This window comes from Acanthaster planci, linkage group LG03 (assembly GCF_054643075.1).
Source record: "Acanthaster planci isolate LZ-2023a linkage group LG03, COTS_SCS, whole genome shotgun sequence".
Classification (NCBI taxonomy): Eukaryota; Metazoa; Echinodermata; class Asteroidea; order Valvatida; family Acanthasteridae; genus Acanthaster; species Acanthaster planci.
The window spans coordinates 19363992-19386877 of record NC_141779.1 but is presented as its reverse complement, the minus strand read 5'-3'; the positions used below and the strand labels follow the sequence as shown (position 1 = coordinate 19386877).

The window sequence follows — 22886 nt, the reverse complement described above, 5'->3', positions numbered from 1 at the left end:
GATAGCATAATTGATATTCGGGTATTTCCGGGCCGTGTATGTACGCATAAAAGGTATATGTTTTCTTTTGCTTGTTACCCACATGTAACACAATGTTGCAATGTTCAGTCGCTCATGTTGCCTTTTAACGCATTTTTTGGGAGTTTAATTCAAGATTTCAAAGTGACTGCCAACCTTAACAGCCTGCATGTACATATAAACAAAGGATCCACCCAGGGCTTTCATGTGACCCTTGACATATTGTATCATGAACTATTCATATCCGTGGTCAATACCTGACCTAAGATTTATCTAAAGTTGTCAGGGAACCTTTGGTCAGGGAACCACACTGCAGCCTGCTGTACAACTTCGTACCCAAGTTTAGGTCAATACACGTGCAGGAAACAATACTTTCAATTCTGGAAGAGTTAATGCGCCCCATTGGTCACGTACCACGACAAACAATATACGCTCATGTTCTGCCAATCCAGTACATGCGTTTTTGTGGCATAACATGATCGATTCTCTAAAAAAAAAAAAAAAATCATTACCTGTTACCGTGGTAAAAATTGAAATGGACAGCGCGCTTTTTACATTAGAGTTGAAATCCGGTTGGTAATTTCATACTTTTCGCTAAACGTGTACTACGAGGCACGATAGAGAAATGTCCACTATGTTTCCTGAAATTCATTTTTCTAAACAGAAACTTGGCTCTCTGCATAGGCCTAATGCATCTGACCTTTTCTGTCCGATACCCAGCTTTTAGCATAAAAGACGGTTAATAAAGGTGACAAAAACAAACGTGATAATCAGACAGTCGAAGGGCTGCACCAACTTCAGGTTTGTTGCAATTTTCACCCATACTGGTGTAGGTAAGATCGACCGTGGCATCTTTACGGGTTGACCCATTCATCAGTTGCTTCAGTTAATAATCTGGCATAATGGCTGAATCCACCCATACAACAATACCATCACTGGCACATGTAGACACACAGAAATGTAAACGAACAGCAGCTCATGGGAAGTTCTTTCTTTCTTTCTTTCTTTTTTTTGGGTTAAAGACCCATCCCAGTGACCATGATTAATGGTCCGGGAAAGCGCCTTGGTTGTGATTTAATCCAATTCGATTCAATTTTCGGTGGCGACAATGCAGGCAACAAATAACATGAAAAATAACAATGTTATTAAGCCCGCATGGGTGAAGATTAATATGGGAGTTAACGGGTTTGGTGTTGAGTTTTGGTAAATATAAAAACTCGTCCACACAGACCTTCCAAAATCGTGCCAATACGTTTTCACGAAAAGACCTTTGCACAAAAACCACAAGCTTTGCACACCTTTTCTCTAATTTGTTTTCAGAACATATAGTAAGAATGTGCCTAATCCTACAATGATAATGTATTGGACCAATATATGTATTTCCAGTAAATTTGCATTTCCTGAGATGAAACAACTGCTTGCATGGTACGAATTCTCTCAGCCTCATTACGTATATGCAAAGTACCCTCAAAATCGGTCATGTGCAGTTCCTAAAAGAAGTCCACATAATGTAGGGTGCGATGGCGTTGTGTGGACTCGCACATGTTCACACACACAAGCGCAAGCATGTAAGGGTGAGTTTGTTTCTGCATTCAATTGGGGACCCTCAACAATAGAGGACAATAAGGTCCCGATTGACAGAGGGTCCCCGATTGACAACTGTGTACAAAACATATGGGTGGTCTTGTAAAAAAGTTAAGGTACAAACAAAAGAGGAACAATAGGGGGTCCCCAGTTGCAGGCAAATACACAAATGTGTATACTAGTGGGGTATTTCCTTTGTTCTCGTGTAAAAACTCCCACACAACTCGGAAAAAAAATTCAAATGACTGCCATTCCAACCAAATTCAGTTTCATGGGTTGAAATTTCGACCGTATGTCCCTTATATGAAACACTTCAATTTACGACGGATGAATGGCACTTGAGATTTCCTCCTTTTGAAGTAAATTTGAAATATCTATTTCTTATGGGGTACCACTTTAGTACCCCACAAGGATCAAAACTGGCCTTGTGGGGTACCCTCTACTATTCCGGTAGCACAATGTACAAGCGCACCCACACTTACCTTACATACCCTCTGTGGACATTCCTTTCTTTTCGTGCAGTTAACAAAACTCAGTGAAAATACTTGTTTTTCTTGAACCTCGGACACGATTTTCAGTTGGATTTTTGTAAAGGTTTCCTTGACTGCTCTGGACGTCCTGTGGACGTGCTTAAGTTCACAGAATGTATTCCTTTCTTACTTCTTGTGGAAATCTTTTGTTCACAAGTCCACACTGTGTATGTAAGGTTAGTGTAATGTATTCTTCTCTCTCAAAACACTTTCAGGGCATTTTGGGGTCAAGTTTATCCGTGGCAAAATGAAGAGGAACAGTCAGGGAAATCATCATAAGAAATCCAGCTTGAAGGAGTTATTTAGTTGGAGAAAAAAGGAACATTTTCCTCAAGTTTTTAAACACAGAATAACAAGGAAATGTCCACACTTTTTATGTAAACAGGGGTGGATTGGTGTGTGGGTGAGTACTGCTGCCCTAATTTCGGGTCATATTTGACCCAGAAATGTCATATTTGACCCGTCATGCTGAATGGGACCCAATTCTGGGTCAATCTGACCCGGAAGTTTTTAGAGTGTAGATTATGGAAACATGGTCAACGTGAAGTTAGAGGGGTACACCAATTGGTGTTCTGTACTAGAGCTGCAAGTCTGACTTGGATGATTCAAATGGTCAGTAAAGCAATTCGTACACAGAATTTACAAAGTCACAAGTGTTATTTTGCTGACACGTTTGTGGTTTTATTGACTGACAATATATTGTATTATTGATATGTAATCTGTGGCTTCTTAAGGAAATCAATAATTTATTATCAATGTTTAAATAAGAAAATGAGATGATAGGAGATGGTGCACTTGATTTTAATTATTGTAGATGTTTGGTTTTGAGGTTCAGCGTTTTTCCATGTTTTGTGGTTTTTGTGTGTATTAATGGGCATTTTGTATTAAGTTCTGTTCTCACACATTTCGGCAAACGAGTGTAAAAATATTGCACTCAATTCTTAGTATATTAACCTTGTAAGTATAGTGTGTAAAAAATTCCAATACCCTCTGATTTAAAACTCAATAAATAATGTCTTGATAAAAGAAAAATTACAAATTATCCTTCATTAGCAATTTACTTTAAAATGTGAGAATTATCAGTAGGATCCTGAGCGAATAGGTTATCTTGAAAATCTGTTGATTTTAGTCTCTCAATCGTTCTATTGTGCATTGCTAAGGAATATTAAAAAAATAGTTCCAATTACGTTGTTATAGAATTGAGGTTTTTTGGTTTGTTTGATTTTTGGTTTTTGGTTTTTTTAATTATTCCTAAACCACTTCAACTCTGTAGTGTGTTCTTAACGCATTAACTTGTCCCACTGATACTTCGTGTTAAGGTGGATCAATGTCTTATATCAATAACTCATATTATCCGGAGTATAGACAAACATTCGAAGATATATTTGATGTAGAGCGTCAGACAACGCAATAACGCATCCTTCCGCATTTTGTTAATTTTGTTAATTGTAATATCTGTGATAGCGTGTACGGTTCATGTTCAAGGTTGAGCCATTTAATTGCGTTTTGTGTTGTTTGTTCTTTGCAAATTAATTTTTGAATTGTTTGCCTCTTGAAAAATTAATTTACAATATATATTTAAAAAATTTTGTAGCAGTGCCAAGGTCAACCTTGGACTTTATGCCTAGCAATTAATTATCTCAATGTTGATACGGTAGTCTATCACTCATAGAGTTAAAAGAGTTTAATATGTTGACTTAAATTATGCGTAACGTGAAGGCAAATAAGAATTTAACGTCAAATTTAATTGGACCTTGTACCCGCTACATTCACTGTATTCGAGAGGTTCGCCATCGACCTTCAGAAAGTTTCCTCGAATTTGCGTCTCTCTCTCTCAGCTGTCAGTTTTTAAACTCATTGCGTAATTTACTTTTTATTTGATTTTTATGTTTATCAACTTTTTGGAGACAAGTTTATCAATTCTTGTGGAAATCACTGACACTGTACTCATCACACCAGCAATAATTCCAAGAGGTATCTAGATCGAAAGTGACTTCGTCATACACGCGGACGCGCCACGATTTGCAGTCTCTTATTGGACGGTTGCTGAAGTTACCCGTTAACTTCCGGTTTCAAATTTCATGCAAACGGCGAACAATGCACGTAACTCTATGTGCAGTGCATGTGCAGTGGGCGTGGTTTAAACTGGAGTGACGTCACACTTACGAACCAGATAGTTGCCAATGCTTCTTTTCGAGTTGGTAGCACTGGGGTAGAACTGGGGTGGAATCAGCCCCCCCCCTCTACATTTTATGCCATTATTGCAACATAAGCCGAACCTTAATGATTTTTTGGTAACTCTTTGCTGTCATTTCGACATACTGCTCGTTTGCCGAGACAGGCCAGCCAAAAGAATTACACTTCTCCACTGTCGTACTCAATGCATGCGGGCTGGAACGTAACGCATTTTGCCTTAAACGTGATATCACCGAAACTTGAAATTAATAGTGAATTTAATTAAGAGTCACCTTGTTCTGATGCGGTGTGTTTGTACACACATGTCGAATTTTTAAAAATCATGCATGGAGCAGCCAAAATTCTGGAGCGGGGGTGGAATTCCCTTCCCCCCTCCGGCGTAACATGGCTCTTGTTATTAGGACTAATATGTTACAGCACCTGAGAAAATACTTTTACTACACACGAAGAAAAGTACACAGGTTGTGTAAAATTTTACACAGAAGGTAAGTTCTTAAAAGTGTGGCAAAAGGTTACATTAAAAAAATGGCAGTAAATTTACCTTTTAACTCGGTAAAAGCGAGTAGGTAAATTGTACACTATTTTGGGGTTAAAAGTAAAGAAACCCTGTGTAAGTAAAGTATTAATTTTATTTTAAATACAAAGTGTAATATTTTACCAAGTTTTTGCAAATTTACAGGGTGTCCATAAAAAGGACGTCTCTCTAAATACAAATTATCGGAAATCGGTGCAACTTTCAAATAGAGGGACGTATGAAAGTGGAAACTGTACACATCCATTATGTAACTGTCATACATGACTGGGCAAATACGATTACGAGGAAAGGTGATGAAATTGTTACTCTGACATCAGCACTATGAGCTCAACTTCCAGCTTATTTGTATCATCAAATATCTGTTTTTGCCACCTGTAGAGTAGTCCTTCGGTACAGAGCCTGCCCAAGTCCTTGGCCGTAAGATTTTAAAATTTATATCATGTAAATAAGTTCTTTTCCTATGAAGGAATATGAAAATTCTTGGTTGCACATTTAAATAATGAATAATTCATGAGGGTAATTCAATAAATTGGTTTTTCTTTTTTGGGGGGGAGGCGGGCAATTTCTTGCAGTGTATTCATTCCCCGCCAATATAATGGCCCTAGTGAACAAGGCTGGACATCTTTTGGTCGAGATCTCTGTTACTGGAAATTGCGATCTTGGAATGGTTGTTTAAGTGCCTTTTTTGTTGTTGTCTAAGAAAGTAAAACGAATACTTATTCTTAGTTCATTTTTTTAATGAATAAAGAGGGATCGCACTCAATGTGAGAAGAGCGCACATGCAGTGTTCGCACGTGCGCTTGCACGTGGTTGAAGCCGCCCGTACTATGTGCGATCACCGTATCTAAAGCGGTCCACACATGGTGGTATTGGTTCCATTAAGGGCAATCCAGTCACGTGGGTGAAAAAAGATCTGTATATAGGCTACGGGTGCTTCCAACGAAGTCTGGTCCTTGTCTGACGATCAACCTTAACGATCAAATCTTTGTCTCCCAAGTTTCGGGTAAGTTTAAAACATTCAGTCGATACAGTCGGAGGCATAAAAGACGAAGACTGAACTTTTATAGAGTTGAATTATAGCTACATGTACATTAATTAACTGTTCTGCTTCTTTGACACGACAGGTACGTTGTTTTATGTTGAACATTTGAAAATCACATAGTATTTAAGAACAGCAGATGTTTTGTTTATTTGTGGCGTATTGGACATCTACCTAGGTTTGAACAGCAAATGCCTCTTCTATGAGACTCTGATTTAGCAAACATTCACATTTGCATAGATTTGCACAGCGAATCCCTCTTTCTTTTTTGAAACATTGGACATTTATTGTAGAGCAATTATCTACAATTTAGGCTGACGCAAAAAGAAGCAAAACAAATAATCAGAGCCCTACACCCTTTTTAGTAATATTGGATGTTATTTTCCACAGCGCTTAAATTTCAAATTACAGATTAGCTAAGTTCCTACAAATCAGAGTAGGACATGCGTTGAAGCTGAAAGGAAACCTGTTTTATGATTGTTCTTGCTTATTATTTTTATCCAGCATTGCCTACGATGGTCTTCTGTAGAGCCTTAACATTTCAAAAACACTTGCAAATTTATAATACACTTTATGTGAGATGTAAAACGAATAACAAAAAGCTGATAAGGAAAATTGTCAATTACTAACAAATCAGAAGCCGATAAAACATCATAGTACTAGTTTCAAACATTCACATAAATACAAGGATACAATGCGTATAGAAACGGGTAAGACCTATCACTGAAACGTAAGACTAAAGGCACTGAAAAGTAAGTGAAAAGCAAGAAAGCCGCCTAAATGCTGGTGTGCAACGCAGTTTTTTTTCTACACAAAAGGAATTAGGGTTCGATCCCTCTTCCTCACAATATCACATTAATCCCCTTCAGTAAGGAAGAAAAATCAGCTTCTGGTTTAAGTACAACTTACAGGAAAACAAAACACACTATATGTTCGGAAATTGCTATTTATATTCATTTGCCAAAACTGAAACAGCCCGAAACTTTCTGTAATAATAATTAACACCTTTTATGTTGTGGATCGTTTCAATTGAACGAAGGCATTGTTGCCAAATTTAATCGTTTTTTATCAGTTTAACAGTAGATTGTTAAATTGATTGCATGCAACAATTAGGAATTCCCCTGTAATAAATTTTTTGTAACATGAGTTTGAATATGAAAACCATTTTAATTGTTTGAATACAGACATTTTGGAACGGAAACATCCGTCACAAAAATCATTTATAATTATTTTCTGTCGAAAGAAAACCTCATTCTCACTGTCCAAAGGTACTGTTTTGCTTAGCTTATGGTATAGATGAGGATCAGGCCAGACCTTGAACCGCATCTCCGATGATATTGGGGTATCGGGATTGTATCTCTTTTATTATAATAACAGTAAAAGTGGTGAGAAGGGTATGTGTACAATTTATTTAACACCATTTCAAATTGCCCCGAAACTATAACGTACTATTGGTGCACTTCAATTAAAAAATAGTTAGTAACGGCCTTTCAAGAGCCAAAAATTTCTTGAACAAATACTAGGGTAACAGTTTACTTTATAGTAGTGTTTTCAGTATTGATAACAGTCGATAACGTAGAAACGGTTGGATACGTCTGATTTAAAATAAATACATGGAATAATGCAGACTGGTTTTTGTATTTAACGTTGGACTTGTACTTTTCACTAAACTTATTTTCTAATTGATGAAACGTACGGAATTAGTTATATTATTTTTTTGTTGGTAGAAAGTCTTTGAAATGCACTTTCTTATATAAATGTTTCTGAAATTCACTGTTACTTATTAGAAATCTAATTAGTTTCTACTTAAGAGTGTACATGGCCGCCAGCAGTAGGGTTGCAATATCCAAGACTTGTTTTTACACAAGCATAATATTGTCATTATACACATGCAAACATAACCTGACAGTTGCACTCTTTTGTTCCCTATCGATGCTTAAATTGTTATTATTAAATCACATTGTTTCTTTCACACATCAGTGCGAAATTGAATGCCTTGTTGCACCTGAGAAAAGGCAGTCTTTTGATAAATCTACATTCACTAACATCCTGGAGATTTTTTTTAATGGTAACGATTTGCTTATTTTGTTCGTTTGTCTGAGTTCGACTATTTGCTCACTTGCTCCCCTGTGTGCGTGAGCGCTTACTGACTCCTTGCATACTTACTTACCTCCCCGTTAGGCTCCCCTGCTTGCTTGCCTCTTCCCAATTCCTGCTTTCTTGGCTTGCTAGTAAGCTTGCTTACTCCCCTCTATCCATTTTAGGAGTTGATGTTTAGCTCAACTACGAGAAATTTCTAAAAATCTGCTGTGACATTCTTCTCCCTAGTTCTCATTCTTTTTTCCAAATCCTATTACCAAAAGTAGGTTCTGCTAAGAAAGTTACAAATCCTAGCTTGTGAAAGAGTAAACAGGACTCAATTTCTGTATTTCATCACTAGATGTCAGAGGAATGACTGCTTTCCAATTATGTTTTAAAGTAATTTATATTTCATGGTCAGGAAGTAACACCCCTAAAAGAAGAGGTTAAATTAAACACCATAGATATTACTTTTACAACTTCTATAAAATTCTATCAGAACACTACACCCGTGGGTGTCAGAGTGAAGGTTAAGACAAAACTTGCTGTTATGAAGACACTGACTGCACTGACCCTTAAATGATGATTTAACGCTTCATGTGTGTCACTTAAGTACTACACCCTAAAGCATGGAATTTACACCTAACATTTGTGTTTCATTTTCTATACAGTTTGTGTGTTAAGTCCCTATAGATTTGTCTTGTCACACAGAAATAAAACCTAAAACAATACACATGCCGCAAACTTTTCTCCAGTCTTCATTCAAAGTAAAAATAATGTCACACAAAGCACTCACGCCACTGGCAAAATGAAACTTTTATTCAACATCAATTAATTCAACTCAACACTTTAAAGTCTCAGAAGTGGCATCAACTCAAACTTCAAATTTCAGAAGATCACAGCCCCAAAATTGTTACAACTGGTCCCTGTGGTTACTTCAGCAGTAACTTACCAATGAACAATTTATGGTGTACACAATGGCTAGAGTGAATAAAACATTTGGAAATTTTGATTGTATTTTCGATGATTGTGATATTTGACCATTTTGTAATGTAACACATTAAGAACAAGTAAGAATGAAAAACGTTTGGGGAGGTATTGTGCTTTGAGGTTGATACCTATTCGAAATTAAGGACTTTCCGTTTAATAATCTTCATACTGATGTCGAAGTTCTTGCTTATACTGACACATCTGTTTTGGAATACATATATTTTATGTCATGGAGTGTGTTGCATCTTTGGTTTTCCAATAGCCCTAATGGATGAAATTTGAGAAAAATAATGACACCAAATGTATATGCCGCTACACTGCATAAATTAACCACTGACTCCAAAAGTTTCCTTTTCAGAGGAAGCTGGTTAGAAACGGTTGCACTTTACATAGCATCCCAACCAGTATTTTTACACCATCTACTGGCTCAACCTTCCGCCAATTTTCATCATGAAGACTTTTCTTATCCTAACGATGGCAGTTGCTCTAGCCAGTAAGTCAAACCTCTTTCTTTATCCCTCCTTAATTAAGTTCTTGAACTGCCAGAGAAAGGCCGACTTTGTTTTCGCTGTCGTAATTGTCGCTGAAACCATGTAGTCACCCAAACATTCATTCTGCACAATGGTCGTTCATCTGTTTGTAAAGCAAAGTGGAGTCTCAAGGTTGCTTTGTGCGTAGGAGATTTATGTATGGATGAAGACTTTTTTCTATCCAATTTTTTGATTCAGTTCTTATTTTCAGACTTTTTTTTCTCCCAAAAAATAACAACGTGAGCGGGATTAAATTATTTCGTTGTCCCTAGATTAAATCGAATCTGTATTGCTCACTTTGGATGAAGCATAGTTCAGACCCAGCACTGTTCATCCCCATTCATCCATGCCTTTGAGTAAAAAATTCAGAACACGTTTCAAGAATTACACATTTTCAACCATCTTGTTCTGCTCGTCTTTTTGTCAAATATTCCTCTTTCCGTGGTAGATATGTTCCTCTTGAAAGAAATCGTAAAAACAATGCTATTATCGAGATTAGTGCACACATGCCGAGTTAATCTAAGTTGGCGTAGAATGCGATTAGCAAGTGCTGAGGAATATTAGATAAGCGTCCATTATCATGAGCCGGTGGAGAATATGTTATTTTATTCCCCGTTCATAAATACCTTTCAAGCCATAGAGTCCAAACAAGTTTTTAAAAAATGTTTGAACACTTTCTTTCAATAATTTGCTTCAATTTGTCAGACACTCTTTAGACGTGTGTGTGGTTTGTGCTTCCTGCTTTATCGTTTGTTTCACTTCCATTCTGCTGGCGGAAAGAACGGTTTAAAAACAAGTGCAGTGGTTACTTGCCAGACCTTGTAAACCATACAGAAAAGTCAGCCAACTAGGCACCCTCTACTCAGCCCAATTATTTAAAAAGGCTTTTTAATGCACCAATTGGGTCGAAACCCGTCCTTTGTGCTCAGAAAGGTTAAAACTGAATAAGAAAAGCAAGAAACAAAAGACAGAATTGTGCAAGGTGATGCAACGTGAATACCAAGTTTAGGCACAAAATGGTCACTAAATATTTCCAATTTCCGCCGATCTCTTGTTCCCCTTTTCACCCATTTGCTCAATTTGAGGACAGTTTCCCATACCTGCTGTGGAAGAGTGCACTAAAATGTGTGTGGGTGTACAAGGCCTGTGTACATGACAGGTATAATAAACCCATGTAAGCTGGGGCTGTGTAGTGTGATTTTTGTACCTTCTTTTCAATGTTAGGATGGCAAATAGACCCCGGTATACCATAAATGCAGGAGTTATTGCATTAGTGATCAGATTCAGTTGGGAAGAGAAAATATCTAGCTAAAGCTTTATGAAAAATTCCTCCAGCACAACCCACTTTTGAATATTTCTGGACAACTTGAAATTCTTTATTTTAGACCTTGAAAAATAGTGCTTAAGCGTTGAAAACCTTTGTTCAGAGAAAGTGTTTGCGACAAAAATGATTAGTTTTGCAAACGGTCTTACTATTTCTCTGTTCTAGAATCACGATATACGATAGGAATGGATCTTATCCTACCATGATAATTCTTTTACTGTTCCAAAAAGGGAAAAGGACTTATATTTCATGAAATGAAACAGCTGTCCGCATGCCTCAGATTTATATAGCCCTCGTTTCGTATGCAAACTGCTCTTCAATCAGACGTTCAAAGTTTAAACTTTCAGCTGAAACATATCAGCCTTTCAAGACTGTTCACGTAGCTTTTGACCAATGAGTATGACTAAACTGTAGGTATAAATAAGTTAATAATTAATTGTGCGCCTCCAAGAGTTTGCGACGCGTTGGCCAGTCACAATGCTTGATATCTCTCGACCAAATGCGCGTTTGATTTTGCACGTTGTGATTGGCCAACGTGTTGCAAACTATTGGAGGCGCACTATTGTGAATCGTCTGTATTGTACTTCTATTTTTTTCAAACAACCTGTACCCATGTAGTTTGTGCCTCTTGCTCGAAGTCGTAAACAATATCATAATTGTTTACGAGATTTGGGCGCACACAACATCGTTTAAAACGGCCACGTGATGGGCTCTATGGAAGGAATGCCTAAACTGTCCTGAGTATATTTGATTTTTTGCTAATGGGGTTACGCATTATTCAATTCTGGATTAAAAGATGACAACAGTTAATAAGGTGTCTTATGTCTTATAATGTGTCCCCTCTCTTGTATATGTCTGTTGGCAATATGAAAAACAGAAGTTCATCAGTTAATGCAGTTTGGTCCGCTCATTTCCATAACAGAGGCTCAATCAACGGACGAAATCACCAACTTAGTTCAGTTCGGCAATCTTGTTATGTGCCTGGGAAACATTGGCTACACGGAAGGGTTGGAATACGACGGTTATGGCTGCTTTTGTGGCAAAGGAGGGAAAGGCACACCTGTGGACGCAACTGACAGGTTGGAATGGGAATCTAGAGGGTTAATTTGCAGGAAACCCAGGTCGATTTGTAAGCAGGTTCAGCACCAGCCAAATTTTCATGAACTTTACTTTTAAATGAAAATATAAAAGGAAAGTTACAAGTCAATGGTTTCAAAAATCGCTACAACTTGATTGAATTCACTCGAAAATTAGATGATTGCATCCAAGAACGCGCCCTACTCTCTGCCAGAACTGCCAAAAAGGATGTGTCCAAAGAAGTAAAGACTACTTTATAGTGTAAAACCACTCGTTGAGTGAATATAGAACTCAACAAATGGAGCTATAACGGACAACTCTACTGAAATATTGACATTTACTCGTTTTGATGGGTTTGCATTCCGTCAAGAGTGGTTTCCACTCTTTTGGAGTGGTGTAATAAGGGACTTTACTCTTTTTAAGAGTGCTGCTTCCACTGTTTATCATTTTGAAACCAGTCTGTGGGAAAACTTTGTCAGTAATATCGCGAAGAAATAATGGTGTGTGTTCATAAGCAGGAAGTGTAAGTGATGCACGTTACCCCAGCTAATTTATAACAAAAGTTGTATTTCTTGTCAGATGCTGCGAGGTTCACGACAACTGTTACGGACAAGCCGTGGAAGAGGGAAAGTGCTGGTCTGTCGAAACCTACGGTACCACGTATTGGTACGACCAATCCACATCTTCTGGGAGCTGTTCCATCAGATGCTGTGAGATATATTTACATATTTCGACCCTGTTGATTGTTTACTACTGGTAATATTTCGTTTGGGAAGTTATTGCTGATCATTTACAATTGGTTCCCATTCCATATATTGATATTATTGAGCATCCAACATCATGGGCACCTATAATGGGTGGCACTATGACGTCTGCACAGTAAAGCGAATTCCACTGTAGCCTTGTATAGTACAACGCCCGTTTGAGGAATACTGCAGTATCAAACGTTCTCGATTCCGAATTTTTCATGCACTTTTCCTAAGGTTTTCCCAAATTTACTGTTACCCAAAGAAATGCGTATAGGATCATTGACAATGACTTGAAATTTGAGTAGAGTTGACATATTACCACTACATGAAAAAAATCTTCCTTCCCTTGATTGCTTCAAGGGCAACGGTGTTACCTGAACATGAACATGGAAAATACATATGTAGATATAGACAGTTTACCCTTCTGGGATTTATTAACCGAGGATCTTCAGGGGACATTTTGCTATTAATTTCAATTGTTTTTAACAACGCTTGTATGATTCAAAAAACGTACGTTGTGCCTCTGTGGAACCTGGGCATGTCATAATGATGTCATCAGAGGACATGTAAAGGTGCCCTTTGTGTGCAATATTCACAGCTGCATATATCCAAAAATACAAGTCAAGGCTGAATCTAGTCGGCCGTGTATTGATGCAAATGTAGGTGACATCATGATGACGTCAACGGTGGTTATACGGTGGTTATGTGAGGGCGCCCTACATGTGCAATGTTCACAGCTCTATATATCCAAAAGTACAAGCCCTATTGGGTTCAAATTTGGTATGTGCATACCCTGTGCTATAGATAAAGATAACGTCATGATGACATCATCAGGTGGTTTTTATTTGTTAAAATTTGCATATTTTAATATTCTTTTCGATATATATCTTAAACAAACCAAGTTATATGCGACATCCCTTTTGTATACAAGGGCTATGTAACCTACATATATGTAGTCTATATGTGAGCCAGTTATAAGTGGCCAAATGAGCCCGTGTTTGCCTACAAACACATATAAGTTTTATTTTCTTCCATTTCGTCTAGGGGAAGAGAGCGAATACAACCTGCAAGCATCCGTTTACCCAATTCAAGAGAAGTGCATGGTTTCGAGAAACCTAATTAAATCCACACGAGCAACAAATGCTTTATGACGAGAACAACTTTTTTCTTGTTTTGTTTTGCAGGGGAAGAGGGTGATTACAACTCTCTTGTCCCAAGTAAAGCATGCAAGGCCGCTATCTGTGAATGCGACCGCAAAGCGGCGCAGTGCTTCGCCGACAACCGGCCTACGTTCAACCGCAAATATCTCAATTATGCCAAGGACACCTGCTAGTCAATTCTTGAATAAGTACATGACTTGCATACCGCCGCTGGTTGAGAACAGATTGAATAAATATCTGGAGTAATGAATTAACGTATTAACAAAATCATGATGAAAACGACATTTTCTGGGAAAAAAAGGCCTTTTAGAGTTCGACAGTCGTAGCTATATAAACGATACGGTGACATTTTATTTTACAAGAGCCTTATTGAAGTATAACGAATTTAAGATTTACACACGACACAATTATGGAAAATGTTTTGGCAATGAGTACTGATAGGCAGCAATTTTCACGACCATTGGAGACTTCCTTCTCCCATTTATTACCAAGCTGAAAAATTCCACATTCCACACGGCGCATGACGAGTGGGCTTGTCATTTGCAAGACGGATTTTTAAGTTTGTCAAGATCTTTTGTTGACGATAGTACTGGTAAGAAAAATTAGCAATAACCACTTTTAAACATATGGAGATTTCATTTTGATTTTCACATTCAAAATTGAAAATTTTGGTGATTTACTCGACAGGCAGAAAACAACAGGGAGAAGGATGCTTGTTCTCCAATTACTCGAAAGAAAAACAAAAAACTTACGACCTCTCATGACATTCCCCTCCCTGAATTCACCATTATAGACACTGCAAGCCCTAGTTACACCAATCGGATAAGAGAACATTCAATAAATCAACATTTTGATTTCATTTTTGAGATCTACCGAATTTGTTGGTTGTCAAAAAATGCATACTTTGAATTAACTTAAAGACAAGATCGCCGTAACAATTTCTAAAATCTGCAGTATTTATTTATGAATTAGTTATCGCAACTACATCTCACAATTTTGCTTGATTTGACAGGCTAGTAACAAAAACTTGATACCCATTGTTAAAAAATCGAGAACAACTCCTCAAGCAAAATGACAGAGAGGCTCCAGAAAACCAGACTTGACATGAACAAAAGTAGAAGAATTAAAATTATTCACATCATTGAAGATTATACATACACACACACACACCGTGGGGGTAATCTATTCGGTATTTGTTTCCATTACATCTTGGTGGACGTAATGTATACCTTAAGGTGTTGTCAGAGTATGCAGAAAGAGGGGACTCAAGTTTGTATCCTGAATCTTACAATGTCTCTAGTTTCATAGGTTGTAAGGCATTCTCATAAGATACACCTTGACCAATCATTCTCAAATCCCCTTTCCGAATATGGCATTTCTTTCCAAATTACATCTTACACTCACGCATTTTTATTAGTCTCTGTGTGAATCTTGAGTGCGTTTTTTTTATTATAAAAGGGGTATTCTATGGTTGATCTGTCGACTAACATCACGGCACACTTTTATGTTCAGTCACATGGTCGAATACATTGTACTCAAACATGACAGTATGGTACGCTCAGAACAATTGTTGTAGAACTAAAATCCGGTTTGGTCTCTTGGATGTATTATTTCACTAGGACTTTTGGTGGGCCTGATACCGACTTATAGAGCCTTAGCTTGGCGTTTGGGGGAACTGAACTGAGTCAAACTGAATGGGAATCTAATTAGTCGAATTGAACCGAGTCGATCTAAATAGCAATTTAGTTGAATGGAACTTAGCGTAACTAACTATAATCAGATAATTATACTGCATAAATTCAGATATTCATAGAGATTTCCTAGTTATATATCATTTCGTTTTGTCAATGTAAAAGTCATTGCATATTGTCGCTGCTCATAGCATTGGAGTCAAATTTCGTATTCATTCTTGTTTCTGTCAATCTTCACTTTTTGGAGCAAATCAATGATTAAATTATTTTAATTGGTTTCTTTTATGGTGCGATATATCTGACTCTTCTGGCCTCAAAGTTTGTCGTCTATCACTGTTTTGCCCGGCCCTTACCATTCGTAACTAATCATTTGGCAGACCTTCCTACCCGAAGCGTGGTGCATGTAACATTGCCCCATGGTCATCTGATAGTCGCGACATTTATATCAAAATGTGTTTTGTCACATATAGATCAGTCACATTGGTCATTGGTACCGATATCATGACTAACGCGGCAGCTTCTCTTCGTATTTATAAAAAAATCTTCATTTTGGGAGTTCAGTTCCAACGCTAGAATGCTTAGAGTTAAAAAAACAAATGTTGCTGGGGGCGGCAAACAAATCTAGGGTAAATCGATGATATGATAATACGGCTATGGTTATCCCAGAGTTTCTTGACCTAGCAGCCGTAATAGATTGTCTGTTTCCTCGCCGGCAATTCTCGGCAAATGAATAACTGCGGTCATCTGCCTGAATTTCAGCGGGACCTTACAGCGGGATTTCAGCGGGACCTTGTGATAATACGGCTATGGTTATCCCAGAGTTTCTTGACCTAGCAGCCGTAATAGGTTGTCTGTTTCCTCGCCGGCAATTCTCGGCAAATGAATAACTGCGGTCATCTGCCTGAATTTCAGCGGGACCTTACTCCGCTTCAAATTGGGACGATTCAACTGTATCGTACGATCCAGTGTTGACATTATCTTGACTTGCCTGATCAACACTGTCGATGTAATAATAATGGATATTTATAAAGTGCACACATCCATCTAAAAAGAGACACAGTAGCATAAGCATTATAACAGAGATGTGTTTTGAGTGACCTTTTGAAGGCATTAAGTAACATGCACGACTGGATATTATTAATAAGGATGTTATTCCACAGACGTGGGGCAACTACGCGGAGTGATCTATTTCCCCAGGACCCACGAGATCTCAGTCCCAGTGCCATAGCTAGGATTTTACTAGTGGGGGCACAAAGGGGGCACCAGTTTTCCGTGGTGTGTTTTTGGGGGCCAGTTTTTTTTAGCCTTGTTAAATATCTATCCAGAGCTTTTTTTATCAGTGGGGGGCACCTGTGGGACACTGGAATTTTGTGGGAGGGCACGTGCCACCAGCCCCCCCCCCCCGTGGCTACGACACTGCTCAGTGCAGCCAAAAGATGTTGATTAGCTGATCGAAGACCAGGGCAATTAGATGGGTACGGAGCCAGCAGTGTGAACAAATAGGGGAAATTTGGTGTAATGGACGATATGTTAAGTAAAGGAGTTTGTACACCATTTTGAATTTTATAAGGAGCTAGGGAAATGTTGAAGAATAGGTGTTATATAAGCATAACGTCTATAGTCTAAGCTATGAGTCGTGCTGCATCGTTTTGTCTCTGCTGAAGTTTGTTCAAGTGCTGTTGATGTATACCAAACTTGAGAATAGAATTGCATAGCTCCAACCAGGAGGTAATAAAAGCATGAAATGGTTGCTCAGTAGCCTTTTTTGACAGACATTGCCTAATTTTGTTGCGCTTTCGGAGATGGTGTGCTGTGCATTGTAATACATATGATGTGTGGTTGAAAAGTCATCCCAGAGTCCATTATTACACCAAGGTTATGAATTTGCTGAACGGGAAACAGTATTTAATTTAAGCCTCCGACAGTGATATGACAAACTGTTACTTAAACTAGCTGTTCCATTTGATCCCAGCAAAATGAATTCCGTTTACATTTAGTTTCAGTATATTTGCTTCCATCCACTGAAAAATCTGGCCCATGCATGCCTCAATATTGGCCGGGTGATTATCAGCAACGTGCTGCACGGGTTTAATTGGCAGATATAAGTTGTAAATCGTCGGCATAATCATAATGCGGTACTGGAGGCTGAAACGTTGAACAATATTCCGAATTGGATTTACCTGAATGAAAAACCATTGAGGCCCAAGCACCGAGCCTTGAGGCACTGAGTATGAAAGAGTTAAGAGTTCTGTTATGGATATATGATTCACAATATTGTAAAGCCAATGCCTTTAGATTCCAGTTTCCTTAGTATAATGACATAATCGGCAGTGTCGAATAATGCACTGAGATCTAATAACAGAAGTGTCAAAATATTTCCATTACCCATGGACGGAAGCGTCCAAATATTTCCATCACCCATGGCACTATGTCATTTCAAACACGAAGCAAAACAGTCTCTACATAAAATGGCCTGGTGAAAATGCCTGTAAGTATTAAAATACGGGAAATCTTCTCTATAATTTTTCCAAGAAATTTTAAGTAAGCCACCGGGAGGAAATTTTTATTTTCTTCTTATTTAGACTGAATTTTTCAACAATGGCCTAACATGGTAAACTTGAAGACTGTCAGGAAAATGGCCCATTACAATTGGTTTATTTACCAGATCTGTCACAAACAGAGCAAAAATATTAATGTAATCTTTCAGTAAGACCGTTGGTAACGGATCAAGATCACAATGCTTCGTTGGAGCCCAAATTACAATCTTTTTAACTTCATCAACAGACGCCAACTTAAAGGAGTCACTACAAAGATCACACGGTGGCGCTTGGAAGTTAACTTTAACTGGGTCTACCTGATCTGCAGTGCTTCTACAAATGTTAACATTTTTGTCATGAAAATTAATTGCAAGCACATGGTCAGAAAACCCAGTAAGAAGACCGGGAGTCTGTTTCCTGTGGAGTAAAGTGTTTGCCTTCTGGTCTCCTGAGCACTCGGCCACAGAGTCCCAGTTTCTTGGCATCTTAGATCAGTTTCTTGAAAAAATATGTTGCCAATGATACAGTGCCCGTTCCCTCTCAAGCTTTGACCTACGTCACTTCAGCTCTAGGCGTCTACGCAGATATTTGGCATTATTGTGCAATCATACCTGTTGGTGTTTTCTCTGATGGCAGCCCTGCGTGTTCTCACAGGAGCATATTTGTCCAACGGCTCATGCACAGCAGCTTTGTAGCAGAGGATACACACGTCAAGATCCACAGCCTTGACGTCAGTATCTGAGAGTATGCTATGAAGATCACTTCAGAACTTCTCCTTGTCAATGGTCGTCAGGCTGCGAGTGGGGAGGAGTTTATATGGAAGAGGCGGTCATCCGAGAGCTACAGTACCACAAAGAGCAAAATGGTCAGACAGGCCTGGGTGTATGTGGACATCACTCACCACAGATCCATTGGTGTCATGGGTTATTATTTGATCGAGAGTACGGCCATTTTAATGGGTGGATTCATTGATAAGCTGACGAAACTCGTTACAAAATATAACTTCTTGAAACGTTCTAAATTCTTGGTATCATTCGTCCTCAGTCCACACATTGAAATCACCCATGAAATGACTTCAGATGGGTCAATCATCTAAGTCAATTTATCTAAAAAGACACTGTAAGGTCGTGGTTGTTCTTGCACATCCCTTACATCAGGCGGACGATAGATAACAACCAACTGTATCGAACGAGAGTTGCTCAATACCTCTGCATAGAGAGATTTGCAAGATGTACACTCGTCTATATTGTGGATCGTCAGAGCCAGGGTTCCTCTATCTAGGATACCAACGCCACCGCCAGTCTTGCGATGGCGAGGAACATGGTGAAAAGTATATCCCCTTGGCGTTAGATCTCGGACTATCGCATCATTCATCGGTTTACCACGTCGCACAGAGTGCAGCGATATCATAGTCCTAATTAACAACAAAGTCTACAAATTCTTGGGTCTTATTTCGAATCGACTGAATGTCTATAACACAGAATTTAACTTGTGTATCAGCATAGTTTATTTGCTCTGGATATTCAGGGAGTGCTTGGTCTAAATTTACTAAATTTACTTGACCAGCGTGTGTGGAGAGTGAAGTGCGGCTGTGTTTTCATTTCCTTGATCCACCACGGTTACCTCTATGTGTTAGCTTATGGAAATTATCTTCAACGACAAAACTCGATGGCTTGGTAGCTTATAGGCCTACACCGACATATACTTTTTTTCCTGAGGTGGGCAAGCGTCAACAGTCACCACTCAGGCTGGATGCGCTGCCTCACTGGTGAAATCCAAAGCTGGACGCAGCACACACCAACAGCAGTGACGTCTACCGGGAGGTAAAAGTTGAAAAGCCTGGGGCTGAGGGCCAAATAAAACATACACTGTATACATGTACATGTAATGATATACACATGCCCTCTTCCCAAAGATCAACAAACTGATGAAGTAATTATACTCCAATAGATCAACATATTATATGTAGTGACATTACATACACATGTACTGAAATTATGAAACTAGCAGTACACCTGCAATTTAGAAGGACCAACTAAGTAACAGCTATAAACACATAGCCATGCCTTTTCACATGCATCATGGTCAGTGACTCCTTAATATGTATGCATGACCCTTAAATCTTTCTCAGTGGGGATTGACATGACATCTCTCCTTAAAATACACTTAAAGAACACACTTATAACATGAACAAGAATAACTCGTGCAACATGTCATCCAACTACTGTACCAAAAAACCCTTATCAATCTATATAGGCCAAATCGCTTAACAATTACAAAGCTTTATATATGTTTGTCATGTTTTGGCTAAGCCTCTTTCATGTACACATGGTCCCGATATGCATTGGAAGATATGCTTTACGTTAGCCCCCGGAACTATAACACACTCAGACCAATTGGCTTCCCAGGAAGGTATTTTTAATCATATTTTCTAATAATTATAAACTCACCTTAGAGCCAATGATCACATGAAAAGAATCAATATAGTTTGCTGGATAAATTGAAGATTACGCCATTATAACACATGCTGATTTGGGATCAGTATTTGTATATTTTTGTCAGAACTGTCGCAAAACATCAGGAACATGGCGGTCATTGTACGCGTTAATGTGAAGTGCAATGCATGGCTATTGTAATATCGCAGGAGGGCGCACTAACACAGCACATTGGGCTACATAAACAATGAAGAGAAGACGCATTCAACGGAAAAAGAACAGTTTCTTTACAACATGCACAAAAGCCAAGACTACCAAATCCAACCGGGTACATTTATTAGCGGAACAATATGACACATGTATGACCGACCTATCCGAAGCGGCACTAACACAAACCGAAAAGACCACTTGAGGCAAAGGTTTCAACTTTATACCCAACCCCACTAAACCAAACCGCACCAATCGAAGACTAAGTATTGCATTCCAAATGCACAAAAAAGATCTAAAATCCATCCTTTCAAACTTCCATAAGCCCAGCATCCAAAATCAACACGTAGTGCAACACTAGAAGAACACTTGGAAGCCACCAAATTCATGCCAAACACTAAAGCTAATAAATAATACAAAGGATACAGCGAACCGCACAAACCATATCAAACCAGTCTTCGTTACCACCTACAACCCAACCAGATGTTTTCCACTGTGATCCATATCAAACAATAAATAGACATGGGCACATTATTCAAAGCAATGCTATATCCTCGGAAATCCTTCCGAAACCTCCATTCATTGCTTTCAGGAAAGCCCAAACATCCTAGAAAAACTAGTGAGAGCTTAACTACCACTGAACATAACAGAGCCCAACCCAATCCCCACAGGCTCGGGCTTCTTTGAACGGCCAAAACAAAACGCAACACTCAATGTACTGCTCTCCCTCGCTGAAAAACAAACCGAAATCCACGGGCTGGCTATAACAACAATAAATGCGTATTTTTGGCACACAAACTCTGTCCCCAACCACCTGTGAGTTCGTACGATTGCGTCTCTGGAATCACCCATAATGCAACTGATGAGTCCCATACGAAGGAACGAAAGCATGCTATTGTTACCTAGAGGATTTGAAAAACAGTCCTCTACTCGCACCAGTCAACCAACAAATAAATTGAACAATTGGTAAAATTCTTATCTTCGCTCATAATCAAATTCTCGGACATAAAAGGGCAGTTTTTTTACATACTCCAACCAGGAGTTATTGCAAGTCACCAGAGACGAATCGTCAGTGAATGGGAAAGTACCATCATCTTTTCACACTACAATACTTCAACAAATAATCTCTCTAAATAGGAACAGAACTTTTTTAATTTATTTAAAAATAAAACTAGTTTTCTTTTACTTGATTTGGAAGTTACCCCTCGGTAGAGGGAGCGGCCTCTTTTGGCGAGTCCATTGGAGCTAATTAACATTTAATTTCTTTTTAAGTCCAAATTCCACGACTACTTATCATATCCTACCCCCGAACATGCTGAAAAACCTGCTTTAGTCATTTTACAGCCACGGCCTCCCCTAGCAAGAAAAAAATGCAAAAAAAATCCAGACGGCCTTGAGCCAGCCTCCAGGCAATTCCCGTAGGATTGTGTGCTAAATTGTTCCTTTGTGCACATTCTAATGGGTTGTTTACAAAACGGTGTTTGGGGCAGGCAGTGGAATGTTCTTTATCAGTGACAGCTGTCTGGAACTTGTCAGAGGCCTCTTTCGGCTGTCTTTGAAGTGTTATTTTTGTTGGGCCGTTGTGGTGGTGGTATGGTTTGGCTGGCGCGTGGCAAGCCCCCCCCCCTTTCAAATCAGCGATGTCAGCGATCAACTATTACGAAGTTACCAAAATTGTGGCTTAAAAACTTGTACAAAGTCAATTGGCCGTAAAGTTGTTTGCAGAAACACTGTTCCTTTAAGTCCATGTCACGTGATTTGCTCTTAAACTGAACAAATGTTAGGAAATATTATTTCAAATTCAGACTTTTAGGTATATTTCAGATCGAATGACACAGCGTAAAGTACCCGATTACTCTTTCGTTCTTGTAGTAATCATGAGCCGAAGTAAGAACTACTCGTTCACTAGTGTTAATTAGAAAAAACGTGTACAAACCTATGGGGAACAATTAAATATTCAAAAACTAATATAAAAAGTGATGCCGTCATCATAACGTCATTCATTTGCAGTAAATCTTGTATCAGGGTTTTTGTTTGCCCACACTTTGGCAACGATCAAACATCTTGAAGTTACCAAAATTGTCGTCCAAAAACACATACAAAATCAATGGGCCATTAAACTCATTTGCTGAAACACTGCTCCTTTAAGTTTAAGTCGCGTGATTTGTGCTTAAACTCAACAACTTTTTATGAAATATTACTTCA

At 38.6% G+C, this 22886-nt stretch overlaps 1 protein-coding gene and 1 long non-coding RNA gene across 3 annotated transcripts; one reads left to right on the top strand and one right to left on the bottom strand.

The window, feature by feature from the left end:
• Positions 1-5813: 5813 nt before the first annotated feature.
• Positions 5814-15797, top strand: LOC110973093 (phospholipase A2 AP-PLA2-II). Of its 2 annotated transcripts, XM_022223583.2 has the most exons (5): positions 5814-5866; positions 9330-9464; positions 11748-11904; positions 12482-12612; positions 13836-15797. In XM_022223583.2, the coding sequence occupies exons 2-5, from the start codon at positions 9422-9424 to the stop codon at positions 13982-13984; spliced, it is 480 nt and encodes a 159-aa protein (XP_022079275.2). In that variant the 5' UTR covers positions 5814-5866; positions 9330-9421; the 3' UTR covers positions 13985-15797. The 2 variants fall into 2 exon arrangements, with proteins under 2 accessions (XP_022079275.2, XP_022079273.2); XM_022223581.2 differs by lacking the exon at positions 5814-5866 and having other exon boundaries at positions 9318-9464.
• Positions 9481-22772, bottom strand: LOC147799706 (uncharacterized). Its single transcript, XR_015424767.1, has 3 exons — positions 20490-22772; positions 18651-19884; positions 9481-9604 (listed from the first exon to the last, which is right to left on the bottom strand). It is a non-coding gene; the product is annotated as an uncharacterized LOC147799706 (long non-coding RNA).
• Between the last annotated feature and the right edge of the window lie 114 nt (positions 22773-22886).